Genomic DNA, 24,754 nt, shown 5'->3' with positions numbered 1-24,754 from the left:
TTTACTAGCAAAGACATCGTCCCTCCTAAAGCACAACATGTTTTGGCGAGTGCTCTTTTTAGTAAAAGTGTTCAAAATATGGAAGTTAAGTTTGACATAACCACGAGAAAGAAAACAATTTTTGGATGTTTGCAAGCAGCACATGCTCAGGATTTTCTTCTAGCTATCCTAATTGATGGGTTAGTTCAGCATATATCATCAGTGGAGTATCGTACTATCTTTAGATATCACCTTACGATTCCACTATTTTCTATTGATGAGGTGTGCCCTGTTTGTCGTAAGGCGTGCCTGAATACTTTTGGGGAGCATGTCGTTCATTGTAAGGAGCTTCCCCGCTCTAAGTACAGACATGACTTTGTAGGGATGTACTTTTTGATATTCAGACGGGCAGGAATATCAGTGAAGAAAGAGGCGTCTGTGAACTTCCTGACTGACCTACTAGATAGAAGATCAACACTTAGGCATGCAGACGTTATGGTATGGGTAGGTGGAAAACATGCTTGTGTAGACTTGACTGGGGTTTCACCACTCGTGGGATTAGGTGTCGGACCTTTTACAGTATGACAGGCAGCCCTAAAAGTCGTGTTAGGTAAAGTAGCCAAACATGAGAAAGCGTGTTCTGACAGTCAACATGCTTGATTTGCTTTTGACACTTTCGGTTTGCTAGCACCAGAGGCTGTTGACCTTCTACATAGAGTTCAAAAGGTCATGCATAGCAATGTCATGTCTCCTATAGGTCATGAATGTTGTGTTCACGAGGATTGATTTTGCTATCTAAAAAGGTCTAGCAGTGCAGCTGTTGTCTGCTTGCCTTCTATTCAAATGTAAATAATGGTTTATATATATATAAAAAAAAATGTTAGTTTGAAATTTTTATTATGCTCATTATTAAAGTTTTAGATTTGATTTTTCTCGGTATCAATTTAGGTGATTTAGTTTTTAAAAAAAATTATATAGTGGTTTATAGACTAAATTTGAGAGGAAATAATAGTTTAAAAACTAAATTGATAGTTTATTCGACACAATTGAAGTGTTCTGTTGTGGTACAATATGTTACTCCTATCTAATCAGTCTCTATAATTGATTTTTGTTTTTGTTTTTGAGTGTGTGTATGTGTGCTTGTGGATGTGATGTGAATTTATGATCATATAATTGAACTCCAATCCATATTATGTCGGCAACACAAAAGGAAAATGACAATGCATGGTTGTTTTCGCGTGCAAATTAAATTACTGCTCACGGGATACATGTAAACTCTTTATGTAAAACAAGGCAGAGAAAATTGTGTACATAAAAGGTGTCCTTTATGCAAATTTGACGAATAATAATAAGAAATTCGTAGATGTTTTCTTTAAATTGTATGAAATGGTGTCTCATTTTTCAAGCTAATTTTACAATTATTCTAGTTATATAATAATTTGGATGTGGTGGAAAAAAAAAAACAATGAATTGATTTTGTTTTAAGTGAGTTGAAGGTAAAAGAATTTATGTTCGATTTTATTCATAAAAATTAAGTTGAACAATAAATTCAAACTAAAAATATCAATGATAAAGGTAAAAACTTAAAATAGTAGCTTCAACTTAAAATCAAATTTTAAGGCTAAACTAGTTCTATTCAAGATAATCTAATTATCTTTTTTTTTTTTGGTAAGGGATAATCTAATTATCTAAACATGCGTGTTTTGTTTTGTGATGAAAAAAATTAACTTCAAATTGAAATTATTCTCTAAAATTGATTATCATCAAAATAAAGTTAATGCAAAGTATTTTTTGTTTGGATAAATCTATTTATATAAAAGTGGAATTCAAGGCGGAAAATTAATAGTACAAACAATGACTCCTATTATTATAGTTTTAGTTAGAATAGATTCTACTGGATAACATCTAAATATGTGAAAACCAATTTTCTACCTCTAGAATAAATTTCACCTCCTTCCAAAGTGGAATCAAACATAATCAATTTTACCCCTCTAAATCATTTTTTACTCCGTAAAAAATGAAATCAAACATACACTTATGTTATATTTGTTTGTGTGGTGGATTGGGTTGTCAACGTGTGGTCAAGGGAATCTCTAATATGAACTTTTTGAAATATAGTGTGTGTTTGGTTTTACCTTAAAAAAAATTTGATTTTGAATGAATTGATGATGTAAATTTGATTTTAGTCAAAAGTAAATTGAATTGAGATGATTTATGTTTGAATGCATTCACATAAAATTGATTCAACTAAATAAATTTGAGCTTAAAAATCAAGTTTTGAGTAAAAAAAAAAATATATATTTTATTTTACAAAACAAAGTAAAATGGAATCGAGATCACTAAAACATGTCAAAGTCAAATCTATGTGTTTCAAATCGCTTTTAGTTCTCCTAATGGTGGGAAATCTATCTAAAAACAAATCTCAAATATCATTCCAGTTATAATAATGTGGGAAATAACCATTAGCTCATATGGCTTAGTGACCTTCTGCAACTATTGTTGCATTCAAGTATATCATAAAAATAAGTTTTATGGATATGTTGGCTGTCATGCAAGTTGCCATATGCGATATGTTAATCATAATTCTTGGTTTGGAAATTGCAAGGCCCGTTAGAGCTGTCATGTACTTTTTTGTAAGCATATGACATTAATCAATACCGTAAATATCAATTGGGGGTTCACATGTACTCTTTTAAATGCATACTCCTAAAATAAGAACTAAATCCAAGGACATACAAAGTTTGATAGTTGAGGTTTAAAGAATCCTTTTGTTTTGGTTACCCCTTCTAGTACGTTTGTTTTTAGTCACGGCATTCATTTCAATAGTGCATATGTATCCAATTCTACTGTTGAAAACCATACTTATACTCCTATAAGTTAGGGATGCACCAAAGTATTGGTATCGCATGTATGAGTTAGAATTTTCATTTGAAAAAATGAACATTGATCAACATATAATTGAGATAAATTGTTTATCTAACATATTAATATTTTAGGTTAAAATGTGACATCGAATCATGTAAGGACATGTCCATACAAGACAAAGATCATGGTAAAAAAATTAATATTATAAATTCATGGTAAAATAAAATGTTTGATGCAAAATATAATATACAATATATAATAAACTAAAAATTAACATTATATAATAACAAAGATATCAATTATCTTTAAAATATATGAAATAGTAAAGAGTAGATTTAATTAAACTAATAAGATTCTTTTTAATTATTAAAAAAAAAACAATTAATGGATTAATGTAATATCTCATACTTCGAAAAGTGGAAATAAAATTTTGTTAATTTTATTCTTTTACAAATTTAAAAATCAGAATAAATTTTATTTTTTTTTTTTGAAGGGAAAAATCAGAATAAAATTATAGTCTATGATAAATGTAGATCGATCAACTGAAAATAAACTTAGGTTTGCCATGCCATATGAATATTATAGCATATGTCCCTATAAAAACTACAAGTGAATAGATTTAAATAAACAAAAGTGGTCCATTGACAGTTCATGCATTCAGGAATGAATTCATTCTTAGGAACATAGATTCTGGTCTAGATCATATTATTTTCAGTAATGACAATGTACTATTTTATTGTGATTGTCTTCTATTAATAGTTTTGAATAACTTCGCATGAGAGTTGAGACCTTAAATTTGAGCTACCCCGCATAGTTCTTTTTTTAATCAGCACATTTTATTAGGCAACTTCCCCTATTGCAAGAAGCAGCAGAGAGGCCAAAAGAGTATATTTTTTTGAGAGGCCAAAAGAGTATATATATATAAACACAAAAATACACCCCGCTTAGTTAATAAGTTATGTTCCAAAAACAAATTCAATGTATATCCTCCAAGTGTCAAACTGCACACAACAATCAGAAGAACACTGGTATTCCTTTTATAAGAATGCCCTAAATATAAGTTCAAATTCTCGTAAAAAAGTCCCAATTCAAATTATTACATGTTTTTATTATTATTTTTTAAATATATTATTGATTATTACTAATAGCTAATATTGAATACATATACTCATTGACGGGTCTTGAAATTTCAACGAGTGGGAGCAAGATTAGTTAGAGAGATATGTCATTTTTCCGTTACAAAAATCCGTCCTTAAATTTATTATTTTATTAGTAGTATATGATGATATCATTGTTATTAAATAAAAGTTTAGAGATTAGAAATATCTATAAATTATAATTGTTTTCTATGCATGTGATCAAACAAACATTCATTAATTTATCTCTCACAGTTGAACATTTAAGTTTTCACAAATTACACAATATTTTTGGTTGGGACAATACTTATTTTTTAATAGAAAAATAGACTGCTACAAAATTTAACATTTTAGTGGCAATTCTCCAAATTGGATGCAAGTGTTTGCATCCCGGTATACACAAAAACAATTTAATAGTTATACCCAAAATATAAACATTAATTGTATTACCAAATTGTTTTTTGGTAGAACACTACCAATTGTTATTTAATATTAATACAATAAGTAATTACTTGTTAAAAAAATTTTAGATAGACGAAATAACAAATAACCATTAAAACTCACAGACAAACTTCTATCAAAAAAAAAAAACTCACAAACAAACTTGATCTAGGACTTATGGACAATTGATTTTTAATATTTGTTAAAATGGGACTTATGGACCATTGATTTTTAATATTTGTTAAAATGTGAAATGTACTTTATAAAGAATGATGGATGGAGTAGAACTGTAGAAGTTAAATTATGCACGAAAATAATAACGACAATATGAAATAGTAGTAACAAAAATAACAAGCAGTTTTCCTAAAAAAAAAAGCAGTTGATGAAGTGGTAGACTTTTCCGTCGGTAAGTTCATTGCTTCAAGTTGATTGATTTGGTGAATTATAAAATCTGCATTTATGTTAGTTGAAAACGCTACTCAAAAAGTTGTTCTGATAGTGAGAATTAATATCAAGTCTTAAATGTCAAAATATCCGAGGTCTGTTTCCAATACTAACTTTAGGGTTTTTCCACACAAAAAAAAAAAAGGTCTTTGAGTGAAATGGCAGTGCACCGAAGTAAGTATAAGTTGTACTATTGCTTATCTTCACCGTAGCTAACACTAGATGAAACATGTATTTGTGAGTTGAAGTTTGTAATCATTAGTAAAAAAAAAAAACAAAAAAAAGAGGGTTCATAACAATGGTCTGCGTATTTTGTACATCAAACAGAGGGTCAATGGTGTGGCCATAGCACTAAGGTGGTCCTCTCCTCCCTTTAAAACTCTCTGTAGCTACATCTTTATCACATCCACCAATTCCTGTACGCTACCAGAAGAATATGGTGTGATTTAAATTCATTCACTATGCATCTAACTTTATGATGCAGACTCCTCCAAAAAAACAAGGTCTGGAAATGCATCATACCGGGCCAATTACAACCAAAAATAGACATAGAAATTAGGTAAGAGTAAAAACAGAGAAAGCAGATGTATAGAATGCAACAAACAATGAATTGGCATATAAATCACAATTGACAATACTGTTACACGAACTGTATCTTCCATAGCATTCCCAACTAACTGTCTAGACTCAGTCACAGTACGACAAGCCTACAAAATTGCTACACTGCAAGCTTATCATTTTAAAACACACTGAAGTCAAACCACATTTGTTACTATCAAAAATTTCATCCAAGGGGATAACTAAGAATATATATAACTAAAAATAACTAGCGAAATTCTTTTGGAGTGGGGGGGGACCTCTCTGGTACACTAGGCAGTCTTAACTAACCATCTAAAGCTGAAATCTTTAGTTTTCCAAACTCTTTCTACATATGCTAACCATACAAACAGTTCCCATCAAGTGTCATGCCAACCTGCAGCAGCTAGTTGGTAGGGTTTACACATGTCTCATAGGGAACATCTCAACTTCAAGCCCAATCCTTATGACTCTTCTGCTCTGTTGAATTAAGTGTAAGTGGCACCAAAGAAACAAATATCCTACAACAACGGATCCATGCATGTAGTATGTCATTCTACCATCGATGTCCTTTTCTCCATCAGAGACTCCATAAATTCAGAACACAATTTCGTGAGGGGTGGCAACATATGTGATGACCCACTAAATATGGTTTCCCAAGGCCTATTTGATACACCAGAGAAAACTGATGATGTCTTGTTCCTTTTTAATTCAAACGCAGGTAACTCTGGATAAATTGATGTATATCCAAATTGTCCTGAAAAAGTGGATAAGAGGAAAAATGAAAAGCTAAATCTTAAACAAGTACCGCAAGAACAGAAAGAAAAAGTGGAAGTATTTTACATTTTTACTGACTAATTTTCAATTAGCTAATTCTTTCATCCTGCATAGTTAAAAACAGATCTAAAAAACAGTAAAAGAAGCAAAGTAAACCCACCATTTTCTTCAAGCCCAACAAGATCATCCTCCATAGTCATATTAAGTTCATGTGCTTCCTTGTCATATGGATCAAAGAGAACATATTCACGATCTCCATTTAAATATGCAAGCAGTGTTTGTGATGTTTTTCCTTTAATAAAAGCAATGCTCCCTCCCTTGGCCTGAATAAAGAGAGTAAGAGAAAGGGCAGAAACAGAACACCACAAATTTCATTCACCATTAAAGAATTCATTCCGGCACTAGACTGGCTAAAAATTAAATTAAAAGACAATTCTGGAAGATATGTCTAGTTGCAGCTCCAAAACAATCTGATTGGAATGAACTTCTATTCATTTAGAGACTAGTATGCATATATACCAAAACATGGACAAGAGTGGAGGAAAAACGAACAAAACTAAATTTTAGTCAATTTTCATTTCCTGTTTTTAATTTAAATTACAAAACTGAACCTTTTTTTTTTTACTTTATTTCATGTTTTCAAAAATTTGTATATAAAACATTGAAAACAAGTGTTTTATTTTCATACAAATCTTACAAAAAGGAAACAAAGTGAATACATAATAGCAGTTTTATAATTAAAAGTGAAAATGATAAAATCAAACATTTAATGAAAACAAATAGGCCCAGTTTCTATCTCTAAGACAACGATGCACAATACTAGCTTGCACTTATTTCTTCACTGCTTAATATTAACAACTGCTTATTGTTTTTATGGGTCTTGTTACCCGGGGGCACTCGTTAACATTTCCCATAAAAAAAAGGGAAATGTTAACAAGTGCCCCTTTTTTTATTCCAACAGTTATTTTCTTAACCTTTTTATTTCAAAGTGTTTTTTTCTTATTTCTGAAAAGCTTGTGTTATAAAGATTTTTGGTTCCTCGTGTCGCTTCTCAGAAATTAACACAATAGTACACGTTGGAGAAATAAAAGTGCAACAGAAAAGCTAAAATCCTAATGTCTATACTCATTAAATAGATTTGCAAAGAAACAACTTTCAAAAGTACTGGCAATGTGTATTTAAAAAATCATTCTCAATCTTGATTGTTGCATTTAAAAACACTAGCAATGTCATAATATTTTATAGAAACAAATGGTTTTTTAAACAAACAATACCTTCGTTACAGACCAGGAAGCCACTGGAATAGGATCTGTTGCGTTGAATACTAAGATTATTCCATCACCTTTAAATAGACGTTCCTTTGATTTGGGAATGAGAGCAATGATAGCAAAATATGATAAATCTAATGCACATGAAACAGCTGCATGAATATGAATAACAAATTTGTCAGATCAATAATACCCCATTCAATGAGTCATAGGTTACAAACAAGGACTATACGGTGAAATGCAAAGAACGGAAATGAAAAAAATACTTATCAATAAAAAGACGAGAGGAAAAAATATCAACACGGTAAGGTAAAACTTGATTCACATAACGAGCATTAAAAAATCGTAGAGAAAGATTTTTCTTCTAACCTTCTATTTGAATCCTATATGACCAAGATGCAGCTAACTTTGACATACTCCAAACAGACAGCTGTGGTGTAGAACCATAAGATACGGAAAGAAGATACTCTGAATTTCCAACAAAGATGAGCCTCCCAATTGGCTGAAAGAATAAAAAATTAAACCAACAGGGATGAGTACAGGTACAACTTAAGGAACCCTAAAATACAGAACCCACAGCAACACTTATAAGCATGTATTCTAAAAATGTAACAGTAAGGAAAAAAAAATCTTATGTGCCACGCTTTCTTTCTTATTATTTTTATACTCCTGTGTTTGATGCTTTAATGCATGCTACAAGATAAAGATCCAACCAATAAATGTAAGTAAATGTAAGCTTTGCTGCCTCCAATAGCAGTCATAATCTTCATGAAGACTCCACAAACTAATCACACAAGCAATAGCGAATGAACTTTCACAAGCATCTGAGTGAGGAGCATGCATGTCTTATTTGTTGAAATGGAACACGTTTGAAATATCCCCGTGTGAATGAAGAAACGCACAAACACACAAATACAAATAGACATGATTAGAGTTCAAAAAATCACCGATGGAGTCTCTCCTACAACAGCAATGAGCTCATTCTTGTCATGGTCCCACAATGTAATAACAGTGTCAGCTGCAACCGCAAGCACAGAACCATCTGCTGAAAAAGCAGCAGCTCTCATTGCTTTATTTCTGTTAAGGGTGAAAAAACAACATGATCAGTTGGTCGTAATTAAAATCAGTATTCAATTATGCAATTGACTGATCTTACTGAAGATAAACCAAGGGGCCAAATGACAGTAAATAAAGGTATATAAAATAAAGGAAATCTTGAAATTCAGAAGAGAACTTTCATACCACAGCTAATCCAACATTTTTATTAAGAAAAGAAAGAAAAAAAAAGCTCAAGTACGTTAACCACTTTATTACAGCCCAACAGGCAAGAGATGACTTGGGGCTGGGGAAACTTACATACTGAAGGCAAAGCTTTAAGCTTGTTAGTAAAGTTTTGGTTATTTTATTTAATATCTATAGCCACAAAATAAAATATTAAATGCGGCAATTAAAGTAGGATTTATACTTATATGACCCAACAGCATGGCACATCCAACTAAAATTCCGATGCGTCTGGTCTTTCTGCTGAGTTTCTTCCCTGCAAACCCATATCTGAAAGAGAGCAAGAAAGAGAAAAGTGTCACCAGAAAATTCTTAAGCATTCAAAAAAAGTATCTAAAAAGGGAAATACCTTGAAATCTCCACCATAAGATGTGCTGACAGCCATACGACAGGTCGGATGAAACGTAATAGCGGAAATATGAGCATCCCTATTAATAAGCAGAAATGTGTCAAAACCACTTTCTAATATATCTGAAGGCACAATACATCTATCAAATATGTACGGAATCTAAAAGACTGAAAACTACAAATATAACAATGACACGCATTTTTATAATTCTTGTTCAAATAATCCGTTGACACACCTGTGAGGTTCATAAACAAGGGTGGACATTGAAAATCTTTTGGTATCTGAATCCAAATCCCAGAATTTCAAACAAATAAGACCTCCTATTCCTTCTTCAGGAAGCTTGACTTCTACGGTACCCATCATAGAGCCGTCAGTAGACAACTCCACCATGGTCACTACTACCTGCAACCACATTATTTGATGAATAAATGTAACAATCAATTAAATGATTAATTAGCTGAGACAAGATGTGCAAATACTTATATGCAAGACTATCAACATATCATATTTAGAAGCAAAATGGGCAAATTCACATACCGTGACCTCGTCAACTGGTTGATAATTTCTTTCACATACTTGCACCTGCAACAAACTTCAACATTTTAAAACCCATGTGTTCAATTTTGAAGGTTGTTATCAAAGTTTAAAGGCAAGGTAAATTCCAAGGAGTTGTTTAGAGTAAGGAAATAAAAGAAAATTAATGAAAAGGAAAACATTTATTACATTGAAAAAACAAATCATTTATTAACTGTTTTTAAGTACTTCTACGAAACCTTTAATAAATACTCCTAAACCAGTGCCCTGAATCATTAACTACACCCTAAGTAATTATAAATTAATCTAGAAATACCAGACCAAACACCAAATTAATAATCAAAAAGAAAATTGAACATCAAGATATTACCTCATAAAGTCCACGATTAGCAAACAAGCTGTAGAATTGGATGCCATAATTATCTGTTTGGACAGCCACTAAACCAGAAGAGCGGTCAAAGGCAGCTTGGCTAGAAATACTTTCACATGTTTCTTGAGAAGACAAAGGAGGCTGGAAAAAAGCAAATGTCAGGTTCTTATCAAACCTTCAACAAATGCATTTCTTATGCGTGTTATCAAAACAAACATGTAATGTATAGATAAATAAAAATCAGTTTTCCCATTGTTCTTACAGGATCATTTTCAAAAGGCAAATGTCCATTTAGCATAACAATCTTTATATATTCTCAGCACAGCTAGTTGTGGAAGTGAATTAAAAACACTCTTCATATCAAATATGCTGTTTAAAGTGACCAACGTGATGCAAGTTTGCATGCCTAATTAAGTAGAAAATTTATAATGATGGTCAATAGACATTTGAGACTTAAAATTGTAAGACCTATTAAGGATATGTAGCATACAGTTTTTATATATTCTCAGCACGTTAGTTGTGGTAGTGAATTACAAAGTCACTCTTCATATCAAATATATTTTAAGTAGAAAATCTATAATGATGGTGTATAGACATTTGAGACTTTAAAAATGTAAGATCAAATAACGCCCTGTCATGCCAAATATATTTTAAGACACACTGATGACCGATCCCAGAAACAATATTTACGAATAGACCATATAAAGGAACTAACCTTGATCCCTGAAATAGACCTCATTATCTCCACAGAAGAGATCTTTAATATATGAATTTGGTTATCTGCACAAGATATCTGCAGACCCTTGATTAGTTTAAAACATTATAAAGAGCTAGTTTGCTGTTGGGACATGCCCACAGACTAACAATCATATGTTCGACTACATAAAGGTAATCCTCACCGAGGCAAATGAAGGATCTAGAGAATCTACAAAATACCGAAGCGGAGATCCAATTCTTGGTAAAAATTTCTTCTTTCCGGTGTCTAGCTGCCAAAGCACGAGAACTCCTTCCTTCCCACCTATTATAAAATGGACACAAACAAATTTTATATTCGAAAAGCCAATAATTTTCTGCTCAACAAAGGATAAGACAGTTAAACCATCATCAACCATCTCTTATATTCATTTAGCATAACTGCTTTTTGAAAGACTCGGTTACTGCTAAGAGTTTAAGATATACACATTATTCAAAACAGTTTGAATGGTTGCTTGAAACCCTAAAGACATCTACTAAGTAAATAATTAATGAAATCCTAATTCGAGCAAATATTGTTGCATATGATCCATCAAATAATATAGGATATGCCGCCTCTAATACATGTGACACAGGAAGTTAATGTCCATAAAAGATAATTGGAAAAGTTTTCAAACCAAACAGAAGAATAATTACAAAACAGCCTAGTTCTAGCTCCGCGGACAATCATTGTCCAGTTCAATTGTTTTTTATAATAATTCCAGGCGTATGGTTTACCTGAATACAAATAGACTCCATCTGAAGAAAAGGATAAAAGATTCACTGCATCAGAGTGCCAATGCCATGTGGAACATGATTCGGCATCATCATTTTGCCTTACCCCAGGCTTACATTCCTCATCAGTCATTGATGTTCTGTTCAACAGCACATCATTTTCCTGAAAGTTCTTAGCACCAAATCCTCTAAAAATTAAAATTCTTCCAGTTACATCGCCCGCAGCCACAATCCTCTCAGTTGGATGGAATGCAAGAACGGAAAAGGTTTTTGTATGATGCAGGGAAATCTTCTTTGAGACAGCAGAATTAGAGTCCACTTTAGGAACTTTCCATATATGAAGCGTGCGTTTTTCCTTTATGCCCAGAAATTTCCCACATGGACTAACGATCAAAGGGTGAGGCTTTTTAGTCTGAAAAAAAACATTCATACACTTACACAACAATCATACATAATATTTAAATCATATTCTCATAAATGTTGACAACTTGATAGGATCAAAAGTAAGACTATGTTCGTTTTCACTTTTTGATTAGCAAAAATTGATTCTAGAGGTGTAAAACTGATTTTGATATGCTTGGCTGATCTCAAGTAGGAATTGATTCTAAATTGGAGCTAGAATTTTGGAACTTCTCATTCTTGAATTGATTTTTAAACTCAGTTTTACATGATGTATCCATACATAATCACTTTACTGTCAGCTAACCAAAATCAATTTTACATGATCAATTCACTCAAAATCAACTTTTTGTCACCGCAAAACCAAACATACACTCAAATTCATTGTTTACCATTTACCTTACTTTTACATAAATGTAACCAAACATACACCACTTTTAACCAGAATCAAAATCAATTTTTGTCACAGCAGAACCAAACACACACTAATTCAAATAACTTCCAAGTACAAGAAACATTAATATAAGTACATAACCCTCAGATTATACAATCATTCACAACCTCCACAACCACAATAAAACCTAAAACCAACAAAAAAAACTAAATAAAAAGTAGAAAATAGTTATACCTCTTTCAAAGTAATTGTGGAAAGCTTGTGAAAATCTGTCAAATTACACTTTCTAATCTGTGCAGAACAAAGTTTAGGTCTATTATCTTTCTCATTTCCAGTTTGCATACACACATACGCAAAATGCTTCTTTTCACTGATTTCTTCTTCCGGTGACAATAACGAAGGTATCACCTACAATATTCATAACAAAAGTTAATAATAAAATAAATTAAAAATAAATAAATAAATAAACATACAAAATCATTAGAGAGAGTACCATGGAGAAAATGGGAAGTTTTAGATCAATTATTTTGATGCATTTGAGAAGGGAGAAATCCCAATGGCGAATGGTGCCGTCGAGGGAAGAGGTCCAACAGTAGGTAACAATGTTTGAACCGGGGACGACGATGACGGAGGTGACAGTATCGGTGTGACCGTCAAGGGAGGAAACTTGTAAGGCGGTGGTGGTGGAGAAGATAGCGACGGAGGTGCCGGAGCCGACTAGAAGACGGTCGCCGGAGTTGGAGAAAGATGGAGAACACGAGACATAGCTTTGTCCTCCCTTCATCGTTCGGTGCTCAGTGAAACGAAACGCAGCGTTTTGTAGCTTGGAACTCGAACTGTGTGAATTTCAGGGCAAAAGAGAAGAAGAAGAAAAATGGAGGCGCCAAGGGAGGGAGGTAGTAAGCGTGTACCACTGAAGCATACAAGGGTTTGGGCTCTTGCTTCACTTTTTTCTTTTCCAGATATATATTTTTTGACACAGTGTTATGTTACTCACACCTGAACAGATTAATTTCCACACCTCCTTTAAAAAAAATTACAATTTTACATTGCATTCAATCAAATAAATTTATTTTTTAAATAATCCAATAATATTTTACGATTTCTACTATTTTTATCGATAAAAGAGAAAAAAAACATATGTAATTGTCTAGACGTTAGTGTGTTTGATAGTAGATTTGTAATCTATATCAAAGTGACTTCCAGATCCAATATCATAAAGGGAATTGAATATGTCAGATTAAATCTCATCATTTAGAGAAACCAACAAAGCAAATTGAAATTATAACTTAATTTATGCACATGCTTTTGTAATTTGTATTATTATGAAACTATTTTTCTTCATTTTTATTCTTCTTATTGCATCATCTTAAGTCACGATCCCGTAAATCATTCAACGCAGTCAAACGGTAACTCGATTGATTGAACAATAACTTAGAGATTTCATCAATTTGATTTGTGACCCAATTTTTTAAGCATTAATATTTAAAATTCTCCTCTAATTTCACATTTTACTTTGTTCATTTTGGCATCTTCGTTTATTATTACCAAACATTATTTAATTTCATTATCTCATTTTATCCCGAGGGATTAGTGAGATGTATAGTATTTTTCTTGAAGGAATTGTTAATGAGATACATAGTATTATAATTGATTTAATTATAGTTTAAAACGTGTTTTAGGTCATACTTAGGCGACGCTTCTTCTTTAGGCACTGTTGAGACATCTCATCTCATTTCATAGACTTTGACATTGACATGGAATAAAATCTATAATCACATGATTAAAAGGCTTACTTATCTATCAACTATATCACACAATATATTAATTATATACGTTACCGTTTTTTTTAACGATATACACTAATGTGTTCAAACCCCGGTCACAAAAAAAAAAATGTTTAAGAGCTCGTTTTCTTTAAGTAAATTGGATCATGTGACATCAAAGCCGCTACATGCCTCAAAACTCAAAGAGCATTAACAAACATTTACAAACTAACATAAATTTACAAATTATTTACTAACAAGATCCTTACAATGCCGAAAAAATTTCATTCAATTCTCATAGGTTCCTAAATTGATGTGTTTTAACAACAACTAGTCAACCATACCCTTATCTTATGTTCCATTGCAATTACCTCTTGCCATGAAGTGGTGAAATTTAAACCTACCAGTCACCGTTAATTTTTAATTCTGAATTAATGCAAGTGGAACCCAAGACAAACTTATCCCCTCATTATTAAGAGTTTCAATCCAAATCTAGCATTGCTGTACTGAAAATTTATGAGACCAACAATTTATTAATTTTCTGTAAAATTGAATAGAAGCTAGATTTGATAGGTAGACATAGACTGAGGGAAACTAGAAATACTCTTGTTATCAGATGATGATGATGATGATCCAAATCAGACCCTTAGATATTCTCCTATGTTATTATAGTAATTCATAAGCCATACAAAATGTTTTGAAGATAACGTTGTCATCATAAGAATGCAACTATCAATATTTTTCCTTAACCAAATACCAATACAAAAACAGCTCCAAGGCAAGGAAAACTAAAACACTACTGAAACTAAAATACAATACAATAACAAAACATTAACTCGGAAGATCAATGGTTGTAGATCAAATAACTCTTGAACATATCAGAGAATTTTTTCTACTCCACATGTAAATACGAAGGTATAAATATACTCAAAGCAAGAGTCTTCACATCTCACTTTTAATTAAATCCTGCATAACAATACCAAATGCCATGTTAAATGAACCATTCATCCATTTCAAAGATAATATGTATTGCAAATCAAAGGTAATATTACCACCAGCACCAAGCAAATCAAACACTCTGTACTTTGCTTGACATTTCTTTCACTTTTTGGTCTCCCTTTTCCTACAATCAAATCAAAATTTATATAATCAATAAAAGTAATACACACCATAATCTATATGCATGTGCAAATGACACTGAGAACAAAAACAACTATTCAAATTTCTAAAATGACCAAGTAAGCATATCATTGTCAAGACCAGTTTTTATACATGGATATGGAAAACCAATTGAATAGTGCATAGAAAAGTTGTGAGAAGATTTCATAATGCAATCTGAATCCATGATTAATTGGTGTCAAATAGGACCTAAGTGCTGAAGAGTAACCATAAAAGATGAGTCTACTGTCGCCTTCACACTCCTTTTCATATATACACATTTATCAGACTCCAAATTGTCCTTCACTAATCCTTATCATCTCTCTGGTTGTTAAATCTGAGTTTGGACTACTCAGAACTCATAGCAAAAAAAAAAATACGATAATGATCAATAACTTGATTTTGAAGAACCAAGGGAAAGGCCCTTAATTACAAGTTATTCAGCTTTAAGTCATAGCTTTTGCAGTAACTTACACATAAAGCATGTGGCCTAAGGGAAGACTTAACTTACTTAGATCATCATGACCACCCATGATAAATTAGTAATTATACATAACACAAACACCACAATGTCAAATTTTTAGATTAAGCTCGATGGAACTCCATTTTGAAAAATGATAAGCCAAAATATGACTTAAAACATGTTTGTGAGAGCTTATGCAAACAACTTATGACATGTCTATAAATTGCTTTCAGCTTATTTTCACAAGTTCATGATAGCTTATGAAAATAGTTTATAGCATATATGAAAATAGTTCGACTTTATTTATCTTTTGTTATAAAATAGCTTATACATAAGCATGCATATGATAAGCGCTTAATTAAGTTGTTGTGTCATCAACAAGTCAGTGTAAAACCTGTACATAAGCCTAATCCTCTCTTACTCTAGAACATAGCTAAACTCTAATAATCCCAACTTCAATGATTAGACAAAATTTTAATTCTTGCCAAAAACAAGGACGGAACTTATATCCGCTTTTAAACCAGTTAAATACTATCCTTTATGAATTGTACAGCTGTTCAAGCAATGCAGCATAGTGAAAACATACACTTGTGATTTCAGAACTGAGAAAAAGATTTAACTGAAACAAAAGTTCATTTGAAAGGCTAAAAAAACAGTCAAACACAAAGATATATCAGCATATCAGTAGAAATCAGAGGAAATCACATCAACACATTTACAAGTTAATTCAATTGTATAAGCATATTAAACACCATTCTTATTCCTGTGTTAATTAGATATCGAATTAATATCTCACCGTTCCCTTGGTCTCATAATAATCATCAAGAGCCCATTGATACTTTGACTGATTCAACCCAAACCAACGAGCCAAATGGTCATCCAAACTTGAGTGAGCTGTAAAATAAACCATTTAATTAGTAAAATAAACAACATAATTAATCAAAGTACCCCAATTAAAAATAAAAAATAAAAAAATTCCCAACAAACTAAATCATGCATTAAAATAATTGCTAAGCTACATATTCTGAATTTAGTTAATCAAATCAAATCAAACAAAAATAATTCTAAAAATAGAAAAAGAAGACTCACTCACTCTTCACAATCACACTTTTCAACAACTCAATTCAAAATTCAAATAATCCAAATCACTACTACTACTACAAGAATTCATTTCATTTTGTTTTCACTACCCATTGTTCATAAACACTCAACGAAATAAAACAAAGAGAAAGAGAAAGAGAAAGAGTAAAGCAATTACCAGTTTGAACCTTGTTAACAGCGTTCTTGAAAAAACCCAAAACAGAAGCATCAGAGGAAAGGGTTTTGGAAGAAGGAAGAGGGGTATGAATCTGAGGTGGAGGAGGAGCGATCTTAGCATTGTTGATGGGTTTAGGAGAATGAAGAGCAACTGGGTCAGAAGAAGAAGAGGGTTTAGGTGTTGATGGCGGCGTCATGAAAACAGTGTAAGGTCCGATTTTGCCTATCACAGGTGGCGGCGGTGTAGATTCACCGTTGAGAGACATTGCCGGAGAATCAAAGAAAGTTCAGTAGGAAAATGAGAAGAACAAGAACCAACCAATCAAAAGAAGAGGAGTAGATGTAGTTGGAATGTTGTGTTTTAGTGTTTGTGTTGGGTTGTTGTACTTTAGTTGTTTCCCATTCTTTTCTTTCTCCAAACTCCACACTTCTTTTATTTACTGCCTTTTATTAAAGCTTTTTTACTTTTCTCTTTTTGTAAAGGAATCCACATTTATAAATTACTACAATCAAATTCTACCATTACTTTCCAATTTTAGTGACAATAACCAGTATCTATCTTCTTCATAGTTGTTGGAATTGGAATGAATTTTAGTCAGATAAGTGTACCTTTCTTTCATTTTTCACATTTTAGAGGAAAAATGCTACTAGTACAATTTTGTTTTACTAATTTTGCTTTGCTTGAATTATTTAAGTATGAGGAAAATTGTTTAACTATTTCTAATACAATTTATTTAAGATTTGATTTTTTTTAAGATTAAAAGTTTTTAAATGAGGCACAAAGAATATTTCGTCAATATTTTTTTAAGAGGAAAAAGGTAATCTATACGATAGTTACGGGTGTACGTGGGTCGGTTTGAGTTAGGTTTGACCAAACCATATAGGGTACTCCGGTTTAGGTGAGGTAAAATAACCATTCATTTTACTATTTGATCGGTTTGGGTAAACCCACTAATTTTCAGTTTTAGTTGGGTTGAATAGTGGATTACCCAAATTACTTTTATGTTTTTTTTGTTAATATTAAGTGATGATTCCTCGCTTTTTTTTCATACAGAATACCCAACTTTTTTATTTTATAAAAAAAATTGTGTGACTTATTTTCACTATATTTTAACGTATAAAAATAATAAATTATAATATCAAATAATAAATTTCATCGTAAAATATTTGCAACAAACTAAAGTTAAATGACAAAATTGCATTAGCATCAAAATAACCAAAAAGTGCAACATCCAAAAATTGCATTAGCATGTATTGATTTTCAACATAGAATGTTTTGTGTCAATATGGAAAATTAGACTTGATTTATAACCATTTTTTTTTTACAAAACAACAAAATATTCTGTATTATCCTTTTTTCAAATGAAAATAAAAAAAATGTTATAATTATTGGATAAGTGAGTTTATTAGATTTGGATTTGGATTTGGCTTTATTCGAAACCCGTTATTTTTTTATGGGTTTTTCATTTTTAAAATTATGCTCACACAATTACCCAACCCAACCCGCTTTTTTAGGTTTTTTATATGGGTTTGACCAAAAAATTTGAGTTAACCCAACCATTATACACCCAAGTAATAGTTATGATTTCGAACCCATCCGCCTTTCTCATGGTTCATGAAATATTTTTTACATTTCTTTAGATGCCATCACTACCAATTTCATTGAATACTTATGGTGCAGGATAGATTTTTTCCATTAAGAGAGTTGGAATGTTGTGTTTGTTGTGTACTCTAGTTTTTTTTTTCTTTTGAGAGGAAAGTTATGTCCTCTAATTGTTTCCCTTTCCTTCCTTTCAACTCCACTTTATTTAGTATCATTTATTAAAGCTTTTTAATTTTCTTTTTGGCTTAAATAGTTAATCTGTCTCCGTCGTACATGTATATATTTTGAGAAATTATATTTGAACATCCATTTAATGATAACTTTTGCAACAATTTTTTCTCTCATATTCATATTATTTTTTACTTTATCTCTATATTGTTATGGTTTCTGTGCCAATACCACTTTTTTCTTTGTAAAGTATGGTTGTCAAATAAGTTGTCACCAAATTGGTTGTTCAAATAACACTCCTCATATATTTTTGCTACGAAAGAAACTTGTGTAATTTCTAAATTTTGACTTTGGTCCTTACCATTACCATTTGGTACAAAAATACACATGTGGCTAACAGAGATTGACTTAGTGACCTATGATGTAGTGATATTGGCTGAAAATTACCGGAGGAACTAAACTAAAAAAAGTTGATGATAATAAAAAAAATCAAATTAAAAACTCATTACACTTCCATCTTCATCCTTAAAATTACACGCTTAAGAGTTGATTAAACACCCTTAAATCCTTCGGATCACCCCACCCATCCCCCATCACCCAACTCCTTTGGTCTACATGCATATTAGCCCACCAGATCCCAAGTTGAAGCGCTCCTAAGAATTGCTCCCACCATCAAATATTAACTTTACCAATCACCATCACAGTTGCTTCACCGTACTACAAAACACTCTCTTGGCAACAAAAAAAAATAATAATCAGGCAAGTACGTCGTTTTCAGCATACTTTGACACTGAGGGTCTGTATTTTATTTATTGGCTTAATTGATCATTCGGTTCCTTAATTTAATTTTTTTCTCTCATAATAGTCCTTTAACTAAAAAAACGTCTTAAATTGGTCCCTTATCTCTTTTGTCGTTACCTCTTTGATCCTATCGGTTAGTTTTTAACCATAAATGTCTAAGATGTAGCAGCGTTGTAGATGGATTACCATAGACCTATTAAAAATTTTAATTTTAAAGATTTGATCTTTTTTCCAAGTAGAAAATCATTGGATCATATAAGTCTATTGTAACCTACAGTGAATGATTAACACCTAATTTTTTCTCTTCATCATCTTCACTACTATTCTTCTTCATCTTTATTTATCATCTTTATCCATTTTCCTTTACCCTCTCGAAACTTATAATAATAATTAGGAAAATAAGGTTTTAAGTATCATAAAAATGGTCCTGCAAAAAAAAAAAAATTAAAATGCTTCAGATGAGTTCTCTGTTCTCTCTCCTCAATGGTATTTTTTGGTCATCGTAAGTTGTTTTTCGGCACCTCGTTGTTAGAATTTTCTTGCGTTTTGGCTTCGATTTTGCCTCTACCTCACATATTCGTTCACTCTAAGTCCATGTTTCATATGATTTCTCTTATCTCTCTCCTCTATGATACTTTTCGGTCGCCGTAATAAGTTTTTCGGCAACTCCTAGTTAGAGTTTTTCTTGTGTTTTTGCTTCAATTGTGCTTCTTGTTCACATATTCGCTCATTTTTGGTATAGTTTTCATCTTGATTTTGCTTATTGGGGTTTTCCAGTGTACTCTCCGTTGAGGCCTGCTCTCGTCGGAATTTGGTGATTTTGTGTTATAACACATGCGTCGAAAAATTTGGTGATTGATGACAATTTTGTTGTTGAGGTTATTGCTGATGTTGTTGAAAAGAGAGGGTTTACTTAAGATCTTGTTGGAATTGTTTTGAGAAAAATGGATGAGTTTTAGGTATGAATTGTTGAGTTGCTGGTTTTTTTTTTTGTATGAAGTTAGGAGATGAAGAGGAAAGAAGATAAAGATTGATGGTGATTTATTATTTTTATTTTTAGGAAAATCAAGAAAAATATAAATTATCATATGTTGTGAGTCCACGTATCCTGGTGTGTTTTTCAAATCCAACCCTTGATCGCTAATCTTAAATGACACGTGGACATGGCTAGACGGTTTTTGCAAAAAAACCAACGGATAAGACCAAAAGAGATAATGACAAAAGATATAAGGGACCAGTTTAAGACGTTTTTTAGTTAAAAGACCATTGTGAGAAAAATAATTAAGTTAAAGGACCAGATGATCAATTAAGCTTTATTTTTATTTTTTTTGCAAAACATTGTGGCAACACTTTAGCCTCATTAAAACAATGTCGTGTCACTACCAAAAAAAAATATATACTCTACCAAAAAAAGAATAAAAATGTCGTGTATCCTTGAACTTAAAACAATGTCGTGTATCCTTAAACAATTAAGACCCGTTTGGAGGTCACATATGAAGCAATCAAGTCTTAATTGATTTTTTTTTTGTTTGAAGGAAAGTCTTAATTGATTATGGTCTCAAATAAAAAATGTTTAGACAACATATGTGAAAAAAATAGTCATATTATTTAATTCATTTTATTTTCTTTTTCATTTATATATGCGTTCAAATATTTTTGGTTTAAAATTGTCTTCAATATAGTCATTTATCATGCAATTAAAACTCTAATCACCCACTTCCCTCCGGTCCAAAATTGTTCGCTCCCAACCAAATTTTTGAAAATACTTCTGCGTAACTTAAGTCACGCAGAATTTTGGTTGGAAGCAAGCAATTTTTTATGAGAGAAGAGCATAATTCTACTTTACATCATCTATGAAACCCAACCTTTGATTCTCTCCTTACCACTTTTTCCTCTTTAATCAACATAAAAAATCCAATGACTAAAAATTGCACAAGAAAAAGCAAAAGATGGTCCACTTTCCAAATTAACGGTGGGGTAGTAATAGCTGCACCGGTTGCTGACAAAAATAAACTAACTTGAGCAAGACATTACTCATAAAACATCAAACTAGAACTACCTTCACAGCCTATGTTGGCTAGAACATCCACACATCTATTCCTCTCGGAGCGAGAGTGGTAGGCTTTAATTTCTCAATCTATCTCCAACAAACTATAAATCTCATACTTACACTCCCATTACTCCATCTCGATCTCCATTAATGTATTTAATCATTGTATAGAGTGCAAAAACAATTAGTATCAATGTTATATTGTTTTTAAGAGGACTTCTATTTCTCACTACAATCTATCTTAAGAACGAATCACACTTTGTTGGTAACCAATTAAAAGCTTAACTGGCCAGATGTCGGAAAATATTCTTGGTTCACACTTTAAAAATTGGTTCAACTTAAAGTGGTATTAATTTTATCCAATAAAAAAGTGAATGTTATAAAATGTTGAAAAGACAGTGTCCTTAACATTCCTTGTAAAGTCAAACTTTTACTACTACCTCAGTTTTACTTCGATGATTAGACAAAGTGACTTAAGATGCATGTACTCTTCTTGCGTATCATCTAATACATATTTTTTTTTAAAGAGTGTATCATCTGATACATGTGCAGCTAACAAATAACAAAACTACATGTTAGTGAAGAAGCAAATCACCCACTATTATTATTATTTCTAAATTGATGACACCAGTTGTCACAGCTTGGTTTTTAGTACTTTTTTGTCTATGACTTCAATTAATCGGGCAAAGACAGTGTTTAGTGAAAAAAAATGCTGGAAATACAACTAAATCTGTTTTTAGTATTTCGCAGGTGAAAATAATTGCATGTCATTGCCTTCTTCTTTGAGTTTCGATGGATTTATTGCTTGTTGGATCTTTTCACAGGTCATACTCATATTCATTCACCACGTAAAGCAAGATTTTTTAGATTTGTAGTCTGTAAACTTGAAGATATGAAGTTAATTAGATGTAGTAAAAGATTTTTCACACGAAAAGAGAATTAGAACGATAATATATATATATATATATATATATATATATATATATGCGTGAGTCAGGATCCATTGACATCAGGTGTCAACAGATTCGTTGACACCAAATCTCAACCGTCTATTTTTTAAATCAAAGGCTTATAATTGCTTACTAAATTAACTCACATGGACCTTTCTTACTGTAACTCCCACTCTTGTTTTCTTTTTCTTCCTTTTCAATCTCGCGAAATATACACAAACAACAATGGAAAAATGTTTTCCCACATATCTAAACTACACGGCTACTTCCTTAGTCCTTTTAATTTTCATAGGTTTTCATTTTACCAAACCCACAATTTTTTATTTTATATTATGCATTCTGATATGCAATTTCTTTTTCTCACCTAAAATTGAAGCAAATCCATAAATAATACCCATCGATTTCCTACCTTCATCCAATTGCTATTGATTTCATAAATTTAATCAAAAATTTGAGGAATTAATCTAAGAGGAAAACCCTTTAAATTGTTTAGGGAAAATATTATGCATTATGTATCGTTTATGGAAAATGAAAAACCCTTTCAATTGAATTGCATTTATTGTATAGAAAAAAAATCAAGAATTATATTTGCTAGTTATGAACAGAGGTTATTTTGTAGTTGAGATTACAAAGGAGTACAAGCATACTTTTGGAGTTTGAATGTTTACATAGCAGATGAAGACGAACGAGTTTGCCCAGCAGGGAGGGGAATCAAGAGAAAAAAGATCACCGGAGTAAATTAAACAAGTAATTATGGATCATTGAATTAAAAACAATAAACGGTTGGGATTTGGTGTCAACGAATCCGTTGACATCTGGTGTCAATGGATCCTGATTATATATATATATATATATATATATATATAATTTGATATGTTCATCGAAAAATGAAATGATAAATATCTACCATTTATTTTAAGGGATATATTTACCTATAGTAAATTCAATTTTTTTTCTTCCAAACTTGATTAAGTTCAATAACATATAAAATATTCAATTTATATAAAGATATGTTACAACATAATTTTATCGTGCACTTTATAGCAATTGACTATATAAAACTCCTTAAATAACTTAGTCTTCGTGAGACATCCTGTTCAAAATATTGAAGGGATGGCTTAATTAAAAATGAATAAGTCTTTTTATTTAAACAATCAAGATGCATGTCGTATAATATTCACAATGAGTATATTTTTAAATGAGGAATATCATAGTGACATTATTTGTCCATTTTAAAGAAAAAGTTTTTGAATTTATTTTTATTCGATTTTTTATGATGGTCAAATAAATACTATTAGAGCTTCTGAATTTTGTTTGAAATGAATTAGGTTGGATGCACAAAGTTTGTTTGAAATTACAAATTTATATCTAAACGTGATTTTCTGCATGGAAAAACTTATATAACAAAGGTATTAAAACAGTTTGATATGAACAAATTTAATTTGTTGTGTACTATAATGATTGCGACGTCTTATGACATGAACAAATATCATGTAATGCCTTAAGAAAATGATGAACAACTTGAATTGATTCTAAAGTACCATATCATAGTTCAACTGAAGACACCGATGGATTTTGCTACGTCATATAGAGTTTTCCAACAAAATGGGCTTTCTATTAATCAGCATGTGGACAAAATTAAACTACAATTTTTCTGGTGATTGAGCAAATCATCATAATTTTGCTTTTAATTACCATATGTGGTGGCTTAATCCTCTTTTATGTTTGGGAGTTCAAAATTAGTTTCAATATTTTTTTGTGTTTTTTAGCGTGTCTGCTTTGTGGTTGTAACATTTATTTCTTGCAGGTAACCAGATCTAATACTTTTCTTAGCTTTTCTCTGGCACCTCTCGTGCTTGAGAGACTAAGGTTCTGATTAATTTATTTCATTTTAACTTCTTCAAAAAAAAAATATCATGGTATTTTATTTTTGTCAATATTAGTAAACACAGACATTGGAACAAAGTCAAACATATAATTTGTATCTTAAATAAACAACACTATCATCAGAGCATTTGGAAATGTTAGCACTACATCAATGAAGTGGAGAATGATATTTTATTTAGGATTATGATTTTACATGTACAAGAAACTTGTGATTTTCTTATTCAAGAAGAGGGTTGATGCAACAACTCAATATGAAGATAGAGTCTCAAACAACGCTAATACGAAGAAGAGTATAACAAAATAAGATAAATCATATCTTTCTACAAATTAAAATCAATACCAAGTATAACTTTTAAGCAACCGATAAGATT

General features: G+C 31.4%; 2 protein-coding genes across 3 annotated transcripts; both read right to left on the bottom strand.

Moving 5' to 3' along the window:
• Nucleotides 1–5,452: 5,452 nt before the first annotated feature.
• On the bottom strand, nt 5,453–13,224 carry LOC11438240 (WD repeat-containing protein 75). The gene is made up of 15 exons (XM_003610041.4): nt 12,774–13,224; nt 12,515–12,688; nt 11,491–11,899; nt 10,920–11,038; nt 10,736–10,813; nt 10,021–10,161; nt 9,654–9,698; nt 9,352–9,518; nt 9,117–9,195; nt 8,952–9,037; nt 8,434–8,563; nt 7,856–7,988; nt 7,493–7,638; nt 6,379–6,541; nt 5,453–6,198 (listed from the first exon to the last, which is right to left on the bottom strand). Exons 1-15 carry the CDS (start codon nt 13,062–13,064, stop codon nt 5,993–5,995), a joined length of 2,367 nt encoding a protein of 788 aa, XP_003610089.2. The 5' UTR covers nt 13,065–13,224; the 3' UTR covers nt 5,453–5,992.
• A 1,440-nt stretch (nt 13,225–14,664) lies between these two features.
• LOC11441757 (uncharacterized) lies at nt 14,665–17,348 on the bottom strand. 2 transcript variants are annotated; one of them, XM_024781083.2, is made up of 4 exons: nt 16,926–17,348; nt 16,464–16,561; nt 15,102–15,169; nt 14,665–15,012 (listed from the first exon to the last, which is right to left on the bottom strand). In XM_024781083.2, the coding sequence occupies exons 1-3, from the start codon at nt 17,188–17,190 to the stop codon at nt 15,116–15,118; spliced, it is 417 nt and encodes a 138-aa protein (XP_024636851.1). In that variant the 5' UTR covers nt 17,191–17,348; the 3' UTR covers nt 14,665–15,012; nt 15,102–15,115. The 2 variants fall into 2 exon arrangements, with proteins under 2 accessions (XP_024636851.1, XP_003610088.1); XM_003610040.4 differs by having other exon boundaries at nt 15,099–15,169; nt 16,926–17,346.
• Between the last annotated feature and the right edge of the window lie 7,406 nt (nt 17,349–24,754).

Source organism: Medicago truncatula, chromosome 4 (genome assembly GCF_003473485.1).
Source record: "Medicago truncatula cultivar Jemalong A17 chromosome 4, MtrunA17r5.0-ANR, whole genome shotgun sequence".
Taxonomy (NCBI): domain Eukaryota; kingdom Viridiplantae; phylum Streptophyta; class Magnoliopsida; order Fabales; family Fabaceae; genus Medicago; species Medicago truncatula.
This window is presented reverse-complemented; position numbering and strand designations above follow the sequence as displayed.

Excerpts from the sequence above, each read along its gene's own strand:
- LOC11438240 (XM_003610041.4), bottom strand. The coding sequence starts at position 13,064 with ATGAAGGGAGGACAAAGCTATGTCTCGTGTTCTCCATCTTTCTCCAAC. Across the intron at positions 7,989-8,433 it reads TTGTAGGAGAGACTCCATCG|CCAATTGGGAGGCTCATCTT; the intron begins GTGATTTTTTGA and ends TTATTCTTTCAG. Across the intron at positions 7,639-7,855 it reads ATATAGGATTCAAATAGAAG|CTGTTTCATGTGCATTAGAT; the intron begins GTTAGAAGAAAA and ends ATATTCATGCAG.
- LOC11441757 (XM_024781083.2), bottom strand. The coding sequence starts at position 17,190 with ATGTCTCTCAACGGTGAATCTACACCGCCGCCACCTGTGATAGGCAAA. Across the intron at positions 16,562-16,925 it reads TGTTAACAAGGTTCAAACTG|CTCACTCAAGTTTGGATGAC; the intron begins GTAATTGCTTTA and ends TTTATTTTACAG. Across the intron at positions 15,170-16,463 it reads ATTATGAGACCAAGGGAACG|GAAAAGGGAGACCAAAAAGT; the intron begins GTGAGATATTAA and ends ATTTGATTGTAG.